The sequence below is a fragment of the Anser brachyrhynchus genome (assembly GCF_964034855.1).
Source record: "Anser brachyrhynchus genome assembly, chromosome: 1".
In the NCBI taxonomy this organism is placed as follows: Eukaryota; Metazoa; Chordata; class Aves; order Anseriformes; family Anatidae; genus Anser; species Anser brachyrhynchus.
Window position 1 is genome coordinate 21750245 of NC_137694.1, and position 14081 is coordinate 21764325.

A 14081-nucleotide genomic window follows, 5' to 3' on the forward strand; every position below is an offset into this window, starting at 1 on the left:
CTGTCCTGCCAGGGTAAGTCCATGCTGGCTGGAAGCACCAGTTGTCCCTCGCAGAAGATTTGGTACCAGATCACACCAACGTGTTCTGTTAGTAGTGGTTGTTACTGGGTAGGTATTTGCAAACAGGTTTCCAATATGAGTCGATGCTGAGGTCAGACCTTCAATTGCCGCAGGTTTGTGTAAAGGGCTGCTCAAATCTCAGGTGCTGGGAGCAAGTTAGTTAGTACTGTAGTTACGCGTTTGGACTTGAACTCTAGAAGTGATTTCCCCCTCTCCCATCTATAAAATGAGTCTGGGGGGGGACATCTGACTTTTAATATTAACTGGAATCTAGATTTGTATGAAAACATGCGTGTCTTCAGTGCCAAATTCTTCCTTTTCTCTTTAAAAAAGAAAATTCAAAGTCAGTGTCTGTGTTCTCTTGCTTCCTCCCTTGTTCTTTTTTTCCACCTTTAGTTGATGTGCTATGCATTTTGATTGAAGTCACTGAGGGATGCGGGAACAGCACCTCCGTAAGAACCTGAGTGTCTTGGTGACACCACATATCAAGCTGCGGGAGAGATGGCCCTGGAGCTCCAGCAGCTCCTGTCTTCCACTTGCTGCGCCCCGCAGGCTGTCTGTGAAATAACCTTGTCTGTACAGATAGCACGGCGTTGATCTGCGTTGAGAGGCGTGTGTCTGTGCAGGAAGGGTGTATGTGCTCGAGAGAGGCCTGCACTGGAGCTGAACAGCAGCACAAACGCTGACAAAGTTGAAAAATGGTCTCCACTCACCTGCGTGGTATGTGTGGAGACTGAATCTCACCTCGCTAGGACTCATAGCTCGCGTGTTGCACAACTGGGAGCCGTCCTTCAGTACATCCAGACAGTACTGGTGAGACCAAAAAAGGCCTGTGTGTCAGGAAACAGGACCGGGAATTGCTGAGGGAGGGGTTTTGTTTCTTCTGAGGGCAGCAGATAGGAGGTAGAAATAATCTTTTGAGGGAAGACCTATTATTCTAATTACTGGTTTTGTTGGATTCAGGCAGCTTCACGCTGTAAGCAAGTGGTGCAGCAGCCGGGCGGCGTTGCAAGAGGTGGCGTTCCTGGTTAGCGTGTGCCTGTAGGACCGAAGGGTTAGTGTCAGCGGGGGGCTCCTGGCAGCTGGGCTGAAGTGAGCTTGCCTTCCTGGTGCTTTGTCTGGGTTAGGGCTGCCTTGAAACCTGACCCTGGTTCTCCAGCCCCCTGGTGCAGTCAGAGCTGTGTCTCCTGGCTGGCCGCTAGCGTGTGAGCCGGCATCGTGTAGCAATGTTTGCAGCTTTTGTGATCGCCTAATCCCTTTGGAAAAGAGCTGATCACATTGATCACCTTGATCCCAGCTATTGTTTGGCGACTAGGGTGGAAGGGGCAGACAGAAGAGCACTGATAAATAACGTATTTGGCAGCTGGTCAAAAATTTGTCCTACAAAATCCCAATTTTACAGTCATAAGGATTGGATTTAAGTGCTTGTAATAAAAGTAATGACTATGAACGTCTGCCAGTATTCCTGGGACCCAGCTCCTGAGCATGTCACCAGGCAGCCACTAACACATAGCTACAGTGGAATAAAAGTGTAGGCAGAGTTCAACAAGACTTCTGCAACTGTTTTGTGGAAACAGTTGCAGTCAAACGTCTTCCAAGCCACCAGATAGTTGTCCATAGCAGAACTTCTCTGCCCGCCTCCTTTTCTGGCTGCTTGTAGATAATGAATAGAGGGGATGAACAGAATTGCTTCTCATAGGGCTCCACAGAAACTGTGCATGCAGCAGCCGTGCACTTTTCCCATTGCCCTGCTTGGGAGACCTTTGGAGAGAGTTTCCCAGAATCGAGAGTGCTGTTTGGTTGATGAGTTGTTTCGAGTGGCCTGGAGGGAGGAGATAAGCTGGCTGGATATCTTATCCCAGTCTGCTGATCTAGGAGAGTCTAATAAAATAGTTTTGGTTCCAACCCTTCCCTGAATCCAGATGATTCATATGAGAATAAAAAAGGAGATCGAGTAAATCTATAGGTTAAGGTAGTGCAAGTTTCGGAGTGGCTGACCAGATTTGGGCTGCATCACTTGGGTCTTTCTGCTTCACGTTTCTAAATTTAGCAGCCTCTTTACAGCCTCTTCAATCAGTACAGATTTGTCCCATTGTTTATGCTCAGTTCTGCCCTGCATTAGCGTTCTGATTTGCGTCCGATTCATTCAGTTCATCGAGTAGCCCCAGTCAGTCTAACAGCAGCAGTTTCTGTAAACACAAACACGGGAATGCCTTCTTGTCTTTCGGTGACAAGGGATGATAGACAGCGTTTTTAGTGCATCAGATGAAGTATTTTCAGTGCATCAGGGTCCTGGGCCAGATATTCCCGTGTTCCAACACCTCCTTTGGAAAGAACTGAATCTAGCTCTCTGACTTCTCTATTTTTGCTTCCAAAGTATGCAAATGGATGTTGGTCCCGGCATGCAGGTACCTGAGTTCAGGCGGCGTACATCAGCACAGTTCGCTTTGCAGGAGCGTCTCATTCATGCTCAAAGGGTAAAATCTGTATTTGGAGATGTATGAACTTCTGAGTCATGAGAAACCAGGCCCGCAATCTCCGACCATCTGTGATCACAGAACCAGTTGCTCAGTTAAGTTCCAAAGGCGTGGGTTGTGTCAGAGAAATAAGTGCAATACGTAGAGTAGGTCACCTTGGTGATGGTTTTGGAATAAGCTCCAATTCCTGAATTCGTGGCCGTTGCATTATTTGGCAGCCTCGTTTCAGCTGATGCATCCTTCTGAGTACAAGCAGTCTATCAACAGAGAAGAGACACCATTTGGAGCCAGTGTTAGTTTGTTTGTAAACATTACTAAGATTTCTGAGCATAAGCATGGGAGAAGTCTCATCAATCTTCAACACTTAGTCTGCTTCCACTGCTGCAGATGGTGCTGAAACAAAGGCGCGGATCTATCGATTGGCTTAGCCTTCCTGGTAGGTTAAATGGGAGCTGTGGAAGATACTTTGTAGGCATTCCGGATAGTGAGTAATGAGCGTGATGGTTTGTCGCTGGGAGAAAGGTTGTATCTTCTGGTCTGAGGTGTTGATACGCCTCTTGTGTTTACATAAAATGAGTTGTCCTGTTAATGGGTAGCAGCATTCAAATGAGATGTGTTTATGCAGTGTATAATGTGAACCTGAAGCACGTAGGCTGTTCCAGCTGAGCCAGATAGCCATCGCTAGAGAAACTGCAGCTTTAGAATATGAAAGGAATGCAGCACGCTGAGTGTACGTAGACATAAGTATGTTTTTATTGCCGTGTCTGAGGAGCAAACAGTCCATCTTCTAGCCAGCAGAACTGGCGCTGGAGATCTGGGTCAGGAGGCTGTTCATGAAACAGGTGTGTGTGTGTGTGTGTGCGCGCACCTGTGGTTGGAGTCCAGCACGGGTCAGTTCTGGTTTGGTCGCAGTGTGACCGGTGCGAGGTGCACCAGGTTCTCAGCTCACTGAGAACACCTCCTGTTAGCGCTCATCAGCTTGCTCTTGAAGCAAGTTCAGTCCTCAGCGTAACTCTTGTATTTCCCTCAGTGACTCTAGATGAACAAGAATGAGTTATGTTGGCAGGCTGTTGTGAGGAAGCCCTGTCCCAAGGGTGGGATAGGGGAGCAATCCTCCTTTGAAGGATTTAAAAACAATGGAAAATTCACATTGCAAAACTGAAATGCTTAGGATGCTCCAATAGTCTCCTGTGTACTTGCTTAGATACCAAAGGCTGGATTTGTAGATGTATTTAAGCATGCATATGCATCAGTTCCATATTTGCAAAACAGAGAAGTACGTATAATCCCATCTCGGAGTTTGCAGGATTAATATTCCACGTACTGAGAGCTGCGGATACCCTCTGCAACGCTGCTGAACGTTGTAAGTATTTAAAGCAACGGTACAAACAGATTTGTTCAAGGGAGGGAAATTTAACTGTAAGAATTGTTGGGTTTCCCTTTCAATACTAGGTGAAACAAGTTGTAGAAGTTTTGCGGCCCATAATTTCGTACTAGTTATTCTGATGATGTCTGTGCGTCACACAGAAAATACGGAACAACTGTATAAGACTGCAGAGAACCTTATTTCCCTTTTGCAGCCTCAACATGAAGGAAACAAATGCTGTGTCTGATTTTCTGCCTCGCTCAGAAGGAAGAAAATATTCAATAAAAATCTTTTTAAGGAGGAGCTGACTAGGTTGTTGTATAGGTAGGAACATGAGGGATTTTTATAAAAGCTTTTTTTATTGATTCACTTGAATCATTGTCTGAAGGAAGCAAACTTAGACAAGACAAAGGATCAAATTCAGTCCTACCGTGGGAGGTTACCTCGATGGACTGCCTTTCCATACCTGATGATGTATTTGAATTTTCTCACTGAAGCCAAAAGGAATTAAATAAAATTGAAATAAAATGAGAGGACATTTATTCTTTATTGGCAGATTGTGTTCTAGAGCCTGGAACGATCAATGACAGAGCCCCTGGTTTGTGAGTGTACCCCTTGTCTCTTTGAGACGGGGAGCTACGAGTTTCACATGCCTAAGTGTGCAGCTAGAACTGAAACGCTTTGGTCAGCTCAGACTACACGGCATGAGAAATGAGCCAGTAGTTCGTGAGCAGGTTTCACACAGAGGAAACTCTGCTGAAGCTGTTCTACCTGAGGAAAGCTGGAGGACTGACATGAAGTAGTTTGGCGGGGAGGCCTTTCTCACTCTGCTTTTTGTCAGCCACTGCAGGAGAAAGAAAATAATCCCAGAAGTGATGGGGAAGGGTATAGTCCCTTTTCCCCAGTGCTGTTGTCACTTTGAGTGGTTGCCCTGTGTGCGCAGGTGGGACGAGGAGAAATGGAAATAGGTGCCTGCCAGTAAGATGGTTTTGGTCTTGCAGGTCATTAGGTGTTCTCAAAAACTCCTGTTTCGTTGCCTGGGCATCTTAAGACTTGAGGAAAGGGCTGTGTTTGCGCATATATATGCATATATATACATGAAGAACTATCTTTTAATCACCCAGTGAATAGAGGCCCCCCTAGGGCTAGTGAAGGTGAAACAAACACAAGAATACCACCTGCTAGAGGGGGAAGAAGGTGGTTGAATCAGGGGTTCAATCATCAAGTAGTCCTTTCAGGAAAACTGCAGAGGCAAAACCCAGACATGCTGCTTCAGAAGGCTCCAGGTCAGGCTCTGTTTTGTTTCTTCTGGCTCCAGGAATTTTCTTGGTGGCATTGTCAACGGGAGTTATTCCAGGATAAGGCAGTCTCCTGGTAGATAAGAGAACAGAAATACTTTGTAATCTCTGATCTTTAGGAGTGCCTAGGAGCTACATCTCCTGCTCTGTCTGAAAGAAATGCACCATCGTAGCTAAGATTTTCAGTATGTGACTTATCTGATGAGGGCATCGTACGGGCCTTTGGAGTAGCTGGAGGAGAAGGTTTTGATTAGTTTTGCATGTTCCTGCCAAATCCTATGGTAAGTAGGGGAACTTGAGGTTGAGATCTTGCGGTATATGTATTAGGGAACACAATAAAGAATTGTCCAAACAGCTTATTTTGCCTATGGCTTTACGACCTGTGGTTGAGTTTGCTTCTGTTGCCTGGCAGGTTCTGCCCACTTCCTCTTTTACACCCCTTCCACCCCCCTACCCCTAATCTTTGGTAGTCTTGTTTTTTTTGTGTTCCCCCCCCCAGGGGAGCGGTGCTGTGCAGATATCCTTTGTCGTGACTGAGACTCTTACCTCCCTGCCACATTTGTTTAAAATCCTTCTCTGGGTTAGCAAGCACAGACGAATGTGCACTGCCTAGTTAACTTCCTAAAGAAATAAGAGTAGCTGAACTTTAAAATAAGTAAATAAGCTATAAGGTTGAAAAATCAAGCTCAGAGAGATTTAGAAATGCTTGAATTTTAGTTTTCCAGATGTTTGCCAGGATTTGATCTGAATCAGCACCCTTTTTCTTGCTGTTGGACACGGTGGGAGGAAGTGCTTACAGATTCGCATGCTTCAGTTCCTTCTGTCTGTAACAGCAGAGTACATGTAGTCCTTTCTCAGAGGTTTCAGTATTAATATCTCAAGTATTGTGGGATGCAGATATCTTCTCCGAATACGCAGAGGTACAGGGATGGTGGGTTTTCCACGTGGGTGAGCTAGGTCAGCCTGGAGCCCGAGGTACCGGAGTAGTTCCCAGAACATGCCTTCTTTCTCCGATGTTGTCGCTGAGGGTGGTGGCCAGCTCAGTACCTGGCCTTGTCTGTGCTCTGGTGCTGGGGTGTTTTGTGCCTTTTGTGGCTCACTCTAAGCAGGAGCTTGAACACACAGATTTTCATGGCAGTTGTTCAGCTCAGTTTGCTGTCGCCAGCCAGTTGTAGGAATTTTCTTCATGTTGACTGAATAACCTGAGTTCATAAGCATGTCCTGAGGGAGGGGGAAGGAGATCAAAAACAGGTCTTCTGTGTGGAAAACTTCATCTCCAGTGGAAGGTGAAGCAGGTCTAAGCACCTAGGAACCTGCTAGAAGAAAGCGGTGACAGGCTTGCCTGTCCATGCGGCCGGACCAGTCTCGCTCTGCCCCTCATGTCCTTGTGCCATGGGTTCCTTGCAGAGGCCAGGACCCCGTTACGGTGGAGCTGGGAACCGTGCTGACCAGCTTTGCCTTCTCCACAGGTTGTATGTTTCAGGTAAAAAAAAAAAAAGTGCTAATTGTCAGGAGTAAATTCAGAGAAGTGTGCTTTTCAGTATTATATGCATCACTTAACCTGTGGTGAGAGCAGGGTGAGGCTTTCTAAAATGTCACTCACTGGGTGGAAAATCACTTGGTGCTTCTGTGTAGAAGTTTATTCTTCAACTGAAACTCGCAGTTTACTATATTTAACAGCACTGCTGTCGATAAGAGGCATGTTTTCATACTGAGGTAGGCCTTCAACCAAGCCTAAACTTCAGTTTGTGCCTAGGGTCCTCTAATCCACTGACAGAAAAACACTTCAGTATTTTGCACGTAAACCAACTAAGAGCCAAGTTCAGGGCTGGGTTTCAAAGTGCACCCTGAAGTGATGTAGTTGGATGTCCATTTTTTTTCAGAGGACAACATTGGCTTCAGCAAACCTCTGCTACATGTGGTTCCTTCAGTCCTGCTGCCACAGCGGTTTGCACAGGTATTCGGTCACCGGAGCTTAAAACCCCCTGGGGAGGGGAAAGTCGTGTCTCTCCAGTTTGGTTTGCTGCACAAGTCCAGGAATAGTTAAACTGGTCCAGCAGAGACAGGACAGGCTCTGGTTTCACCTCAGCCCGCGGTGCCACCAGGAGGCTCCGGCCAGGCCGAGGCGTCAGTGGGCTGGCCTGTGCCTGTCCGGGCCATGGGCCCCTTGCCGTGCTTGTGTAGAGCTGTCTGCAGGACACACAAATTGTGAAAATGCTCACAGAGGAAAGAGCAACTCGGCTTCACCCACCATTTCAGCTTGCTCTGATATCCAGCTTTCCTGCAATTGACTCCTTAGAAAGGGGGAAGGCAAGGTCACAGGGTTAAATTTATACAGTGCTTTGTAGCAAAAGCGATAGGGCAGTTGGAAAAAAATGTCTTAATGTTGCTTGCACAGGGTTCTTGCATGTTTTGAATAAATGGTGTGTTACCGAACCTTCTGGACTGTGTGCAGCGTGCAGCTTTTGTTTTTACAAGGTTCTTACTTCGCAGCTCAAGAGCTGTGTCTGCAGCTGTTACCTGCTGAGGGCATGGAGCTCTGCTGGGTTTCTTGGGGGTTTTGCTCCGAAGAGTGTGCAAAGCCAGGTTTTTGGTCACTCTGGGTTTCTCATCTCCTTTGCATCTGTGGTCTCCAGTTTGCTGGTGACCACTAGTACGGGCAATACAAAGGCGTGAACTGTTGAAGCCTCTCCATACCATGTAGAGATGTGCCAGCTGTCTGAATTACACGTGCACGCAGCTAGCAGTCCAGCCAAATGCTCTTTTTAGAGAAGCATTTTTTAAGCGAAGCTAGAAAGCAATGCAACTTGCTTCAAAATCAAGACTAGAAACCAGGGTGGAGAGCACTGATCAGACTCAGCAAACCTCTTGTGTTCGGGGAAAGGGAGGCTTTTGCCACCATGTTTGTGCGCTGGAAAATGCATCCACCTGGGTGCTAGGCAGCTTTCCTCTACCTATGTGCAGGGCAGGAGCCAAATCTGTCCCTCTGCTCCTCAGAGCAGGGCTACAAACGTGTTGTCCCAATTTGCTGGCCAGAACTACTGTCTTCTTGACCATCCCTGAGATACACGTGCAGGAGGAAGAGCCAGGTGTCTCGATGAGGTGCTGCTCATTCTCTTTACAGGCAGAGACAGCAGGGAAGGTGGGAAATCTAATAAAACCTAGCAAGGTGTCACTGGTGTGTGCGAGGCTGCCCAGCACGTGCAGCCAAATTGGTCTGTTGTGTAGTAAAACACCGTTTGTGTGTACGGAACAGGTAATGTAAGGTAATGTAAGGTAAAATGCTGTGGTGTCATTTTCTTCCACAAATGCTTTGATTTTAGCAGAGTAGTTGTGAGAATAAGCAGAATGAGCACTGACCATGAGTTCAGCATCTTGTGCAATTCCCTTGGGATACCATCAAAGTCAAACCCTAGTGCTTTGCCAGCTTCAGGAATACCTTCCGAACTTGAAGAATGAGTCTTAAAACAAAGAATGGAAACTATTCACCAAGGGCTTGAAAATGGGATTCCTGGTGTTTTTCACATAGACGTGCTCTCTCTGATGTTCTGGCCCTGACATATTTGTAAGCTCGTATGTGATAACGTGACACAGACCAGATAATGTGTGTGGCTTCCTAGTTGAGTATTAAGACTGAGACTGCTTTCCTATTCCTTGCAGCAGTGAAATATAGCTGATTCCTAAAATTCACCTAAGAGCTGTCTTAACACAGTTTGTTTGGACAAGGCAGAACTACTGACCTGGCTGACCAAGATTTTTGCTTTTGCTGAAACGTTTCACTGACAGCCACCCTGTGTTTTTGACTGCTTACAAATGAGCTGGAGGAAAAGGGCATTCCTGCAGAATCTAGGACAGCAAAAAAAAGCAAATTCTGAGTTCCCATGAAATTCATTCTTATTCCAAGCGTTCTCAGTGTGTGTGTGGAAAAACAGGGCGATGCTCTGGTTTTAGAGCCAACTCAAAAATTGGATTAATGAGACAATTTAGCTTTACCTTACTGCTTTTTTCTTTTTCCAGCAGTGTTAAAAAGGACTTTTGACAAATTTTGAAACATCTTCAGTTTGTTGCTTTTCAGCTTCTGTTAAAGAGTTTATAGCAATGCCTTTGCTTCTCACCTCACCCCCTTCCCAGTTCTTAAATGAATATTTTGGCTCTTGTAATCAATTTTTAATTCTCATCCATTTCTTTTACTTTTTACAGTTCTTGTGAGGTTGGTGAAAATAAGTCTGCATTCCAGGGATGCAAGAGGAGCAACAGCCTGAGGTAGGTATTGGAATTGAAGGGGGTTTTCCTCTTGATATAATTGAAGGGAAGGTTGAGACTCTGAATCAGTCCTGTTCATGCTTCAGGAAGGCTTACAAAGTCAGGGATCAAGACTACTGATGTGACATTATTTTAAGAACAGGGGTGAAGGGCTCAATGCTATTGTGTTGCCACATTTACATCCTTCTTTTTAGGGTCCTTTTCTCTACAGTTGCAAGAATTAGAAAAGGCCTTCTGTGTTAATTTACTTGTAAGCGAAGCATGGCACAAAACAGACTAGCCTATTAATTTAAACCATTTGGAGAAAATATGTCTTTTGTGATTAAATTACACAGCTTGATTGTATATAAGTGATCTTACTGTACATGGTTTAAGTACCTTGCCAAGTAAATTCAAGTGCTTCTTTCTACATGTTCTGTTCCTCTTCTTTCATATCTATGACATCTCAAAACCTTTTTCCGGTGTAGTAGGTGAAGTTTAGGAAAATTTTTTGCTACAAAATATAAGAATGTGGGTTCATGTGTTAACTTGAAAAAAAAATAAAAAGGGGAGGTGAAAGGCAGACTCCTAATAGGGTCCTTAATGTTTTTTCCACTCCACTGTTGTTATGATGACAAAGCCAGCACAAGTGACAGAGCTAATTCCATATGTTATATTGATACATTTTTTCACAATATTTTTCTGACTAAAGTTACGTATGCAAGCATTAGAGTCAAGCCATATGTTGTGATCAGAATCTGAGCTGGTGTTAAATTAGATCTGTGAGTGTAATTGCAATTTGCAGTTGTCCATGAACAGACGTTGCTTTATAGTGAAAGGATAATGTGTTGCTACGTTTTAAACTTTGTAGTGTAGAGATGTACTTTTTGGTGTTACTCCATGAAATGCAATGACAAATTCTGCCTTAATTTTGGTGGGGCCACGGTAAGACGTAGAATTTATTATCTGAAAATTGCTGTGGAGCAATGGAATATGAGAAGTACTCTTGTTGAAAGCCTTCAGCAATTGGATGTGCTTTGTACACTCCTGTTTTAAAACTGACCAGATTAAGTATAAAGTTAATGAAACCAGTCATTGCCACTAAAAAGTTGACATCCTTCAGGAGAGTCTGGCCACCTGCTAATACTCGCTAATACTGCCTTTCATTTGGGCAGTACTTGAGTCATTATGGATTCACATGTTGTCTCTAACTTTTTGACTTAATGTTGTTAAGGAGCTCCAAATTCTCCTGGTAATCATCTTGATTCAGCTTAGAATTAATGCAGTTGCCTAAAGATAGTGCAGAAAAGGACTTAAGAATCAAAGAAAGCTCAACTATAAGCTAACTGCTTCTCCAGCTTGGGTGACATAGGCTGAATTGTTTGAATTCTATGCAAGGGTTTTAAAAATTGCACGTTAGTTACAAATAAGACTGGCTTTGCTAGTCAAAGACCTGGCATATACTTCTAGGGATAGTATTTTAAAGTTTGTCTTTGGAAGTCTTTTCAACTACTATCTTGTCCTGTCGGGAGGAAAAATATGCAGACACTTAATTTCTAATCTTTCTGATTTCTGATGTATATGTGTATTCCTGGGAGGTGATTAATCTGTCAAGTCTGACAAAAGGAATGCTGGCTGGTTGGTAGTTAGGTCAAATATACCATTTGATAAGTAGCAATGGTGTTATCAGTGCACATTCTGATTTCCAGTGCACAGAACTATAGTACTGTTAGAGATAAATTTGTTGTTTTTGTTCTAGAGTCAGACTTTTTTTTAAATTCCACGTCAGGTATAAATACTATCTCTCATACTTACATAGCTAGGAGAAAAACAGTTGTAAAACCACAAATGTTTTGCACTGTTGAGACTGCTTAAATTATTTAGTTGCTTGAATATTGTATGTAGGTTCAAATCAAGCAAACCCACGAGGGAAAAAAATGTATTAACACTTCATTATAATTTCCGGCTTCCTTTTGACTTTGTTTCATACAGGCTGCTGCAGATCCAATGTCCTCCTCTGATGCACCAGAAGATGGACCAAAGGAAACGTCAAGTGTATCGCAGAATATCTGTATGTTTCTGGTTTGACTGGGGAGGGTGTGCCACGTTGGTAGTATGTTCAGCTAAATGTCCCTGCCTTTTCCTTACCTAGTAAGGATGCGGCTCTTAGTGCAAAAGGGCGATGTGAATGAGGTCATACATGACTTAATCTGTTCAGCTGGGCCTTTCTACAAATCATGCATAAAAATCAAATTTGAAAAGAGCAATGACCTGCTGTATTGATGGTCAGTTCGCTGTTCCCATGCTTTCAAAAAAAAAGGGCAAACCATTTTTTTATTTAAGAGAGACGTTCATTTATTGTTTCAGGCTTGGTCTTTGCTCTGTGAGCCAAAGATAGATAAGTACAGGTTTGATTCAGTATTCTGTCATCTAGTGTTACAATGTGGAATCAGCAGTTACAGATGGAACACTTTGCCCATTCCAACACAGTAATTTTTTTGATATGAAGGCCAAGCCTGCAGGATGTGTGAATAGAAGTATTCCAGCCAAAACTGTCTTGTGAAGCCCAGGAGGAGTATCAGCCTTTACCTTTTAGTGATTAGGACCAGATAATGACAGACATTCCTCTCTCAGGAGGAAAAAATAAAGGCTGCTTGGGATTTGCTTTCTGTTTATTGATATAATGTTGTGACGTTAATATATGCAGTCTTCCTTTCTGAACAATAGGAACATTCAGATTGTGCTTTCTGGCAAATAATAGGCGAAGAACCACCTTAGGGCAAATTAGCATGCAACATTATTATAATGCTGAAGTTGCTGAATAATCCCTTGGGACTGCAGATTGGAGAGGAAAATCATGGGAGCGAACAGAGCCTTAAGTAAAGCTATGGGAAAGGCTTTCAGACCTAAAGAAGCAAATTAATTTATGTTGCTTTTTTTCCTCTATATATGAGTTTGGTTTCATAAAAAAACTGTAGCTGCTCCTGAGAATGTTTCCCTTGAATATATCCTTACTGATAACATCCGTTACTTCACTGTTATAATGGTTTTTCTTCACATGAAACGTAATCCAGTCTGGTTCTGAATATATGTATGAGGTGGAGGCTGGAAAAGTTAACAGGAAAGGAAGTCCTTTAAGGGTTACTGAATATGTAGAAACCACTTTGAGCTCAGGGAATCTGAACCATAAGTGGCTGGAGGCGCTAGGTATTTGGAGAAAGTATCATGCATGCTTCCCTGGTTCTTATACTCTTCCATAGATACCCTCTTTTGACTGCTGTGGGAGACAAGAAACTTGATTAGGTAGATTTTGGTTGCTCTAAATAGCTGCTTTTATGACTGTGTGACTGAGAGTGCTACAAATGCAATGGCCTTACCCCTTCTCCTTCCTTTTACAGTCATGTCTTCCCCACCGCCTCCTTAGCATCACCATCTGCTTTGGCAGCAACATGGTCTTCGATCAGACCATACTGATTGCAACACACCATGTTCTTGGGTATTGACCAGGAAGTAGTAGGCTGCTAAAAAGCTAACTAAAAGGATGTTGGAGGGTGGCTTTTGTTCTGTTTTGGTTTGGTTTTGCCATAAAGTCCTGTGAGATATTTGGTGTACTTACGTTGCCCCAGATCTGTCCTACAGAGTCATGAGAAGAAAGAATATATAGTGGGAGGCTGTAATTTTTTTCCGTCTTTCTCATCCCACCTGTAAACTGCTTGCTTACCTTTTTCTGCTGGGACTATGATCCTATTCCTAGATTCTGCTGTTTCAAACCTCTGCTAACTTCTGCAGCAGCTTGCCACAGAGTTGGTTGGAAACAAAACTCTATTTTCCTATTTGATACTTTTTTTTTTTTTAAGTTCCATTATAACTTAAAGAAAACTCACACAAAGTTACTGTATTTTCCATTGATGTAAAATTGAAGCTTCTCCATCTCAGTTGATGAGGCTTGCTGGAACTTCACAAGTAACTGTGATGGAATCAATAGATCTTCCAGTTTTCCATTGCAAGCTTTTTACAGATGGCCTGAATTCATGTTGTACCGTTCGGGTCTTAATCAGTTTGTTGTTGAAAGCAGAGAAGAACCACCGATTTCCTGACCCAAATGCCTGTTAAGTTTTAATTGCCAATTGTATACTGATCCCTGGTGTGTTAGCCACACAAAAGGCTAAGACTGGTACTGGAAGGTATCCTACATGCTCCCTCCAGTATGTACAGGTGACTTTACCAGCATATTTGTCAGTATACATATGTTGCTGTTGTTTATACAGATAAAATTACGAAAGGGAACGTTTTTGTTCTAGAATTTAAAAAATGCTTTTTCTTTCCCGATCTAGTGTATACCTTTTCTAAGTATTCTTTGCTTCTCTATCCACCTCACCTGCCACACAGCTTCTCTCTTTCCCTTACTGAACTGCGTGGACAACCTGTCCCAGTGTCCACAGGGTAGGAAACCTGGACTGAGACCCATGCTTGGAGGCAGCCTCTCCAGTGGTGGCACTCTCAATGATGTAGCCTCAGAATTGAATGTAAGATTACAGTGGTAAATCGTGGCCTTTTAGCTCTGCTCTGCTGTTTAGTGGTGACATTTTTATTTTGTCTTTTTTACTTGCAGTTCATAGTCATGCGCTCTTTTCTTTT

General features: G+C 43.6%; 1 protein-coding gene across 3 annotated transcripts in view; it reads left to right on the forward strand.

Annotated features, from left to right (window-relative positions):
- TRABD (TraB domain containing) overlaps positions 1-14081 on the forward strand; it is a 33359-nt gene that overhangs the window by 1933 nt on the left and 17345 nt on the right. For 2 of the 3 annotated variants that reach the window (XM_080575037.1, XM_080575036.1), the window contains 2 exons: positions 9402-9464; positions 11436-11514. In XM_080575037.1, coding sequence (XP_080431163.1) covers positions 9441-9464; positions 11436-11514 — 103 coding nt within the window. In that variant the 5' untranslated portion in view covers positions 9402-9440. Of the gene's footprint in view, positions 1-9401; positions 9465-11435; positions 11515-13841; positions 13970-14081 lie in introns of those variants that run through there. The other variant, XM_080575038.1, reaches the window with a different exon arrangement.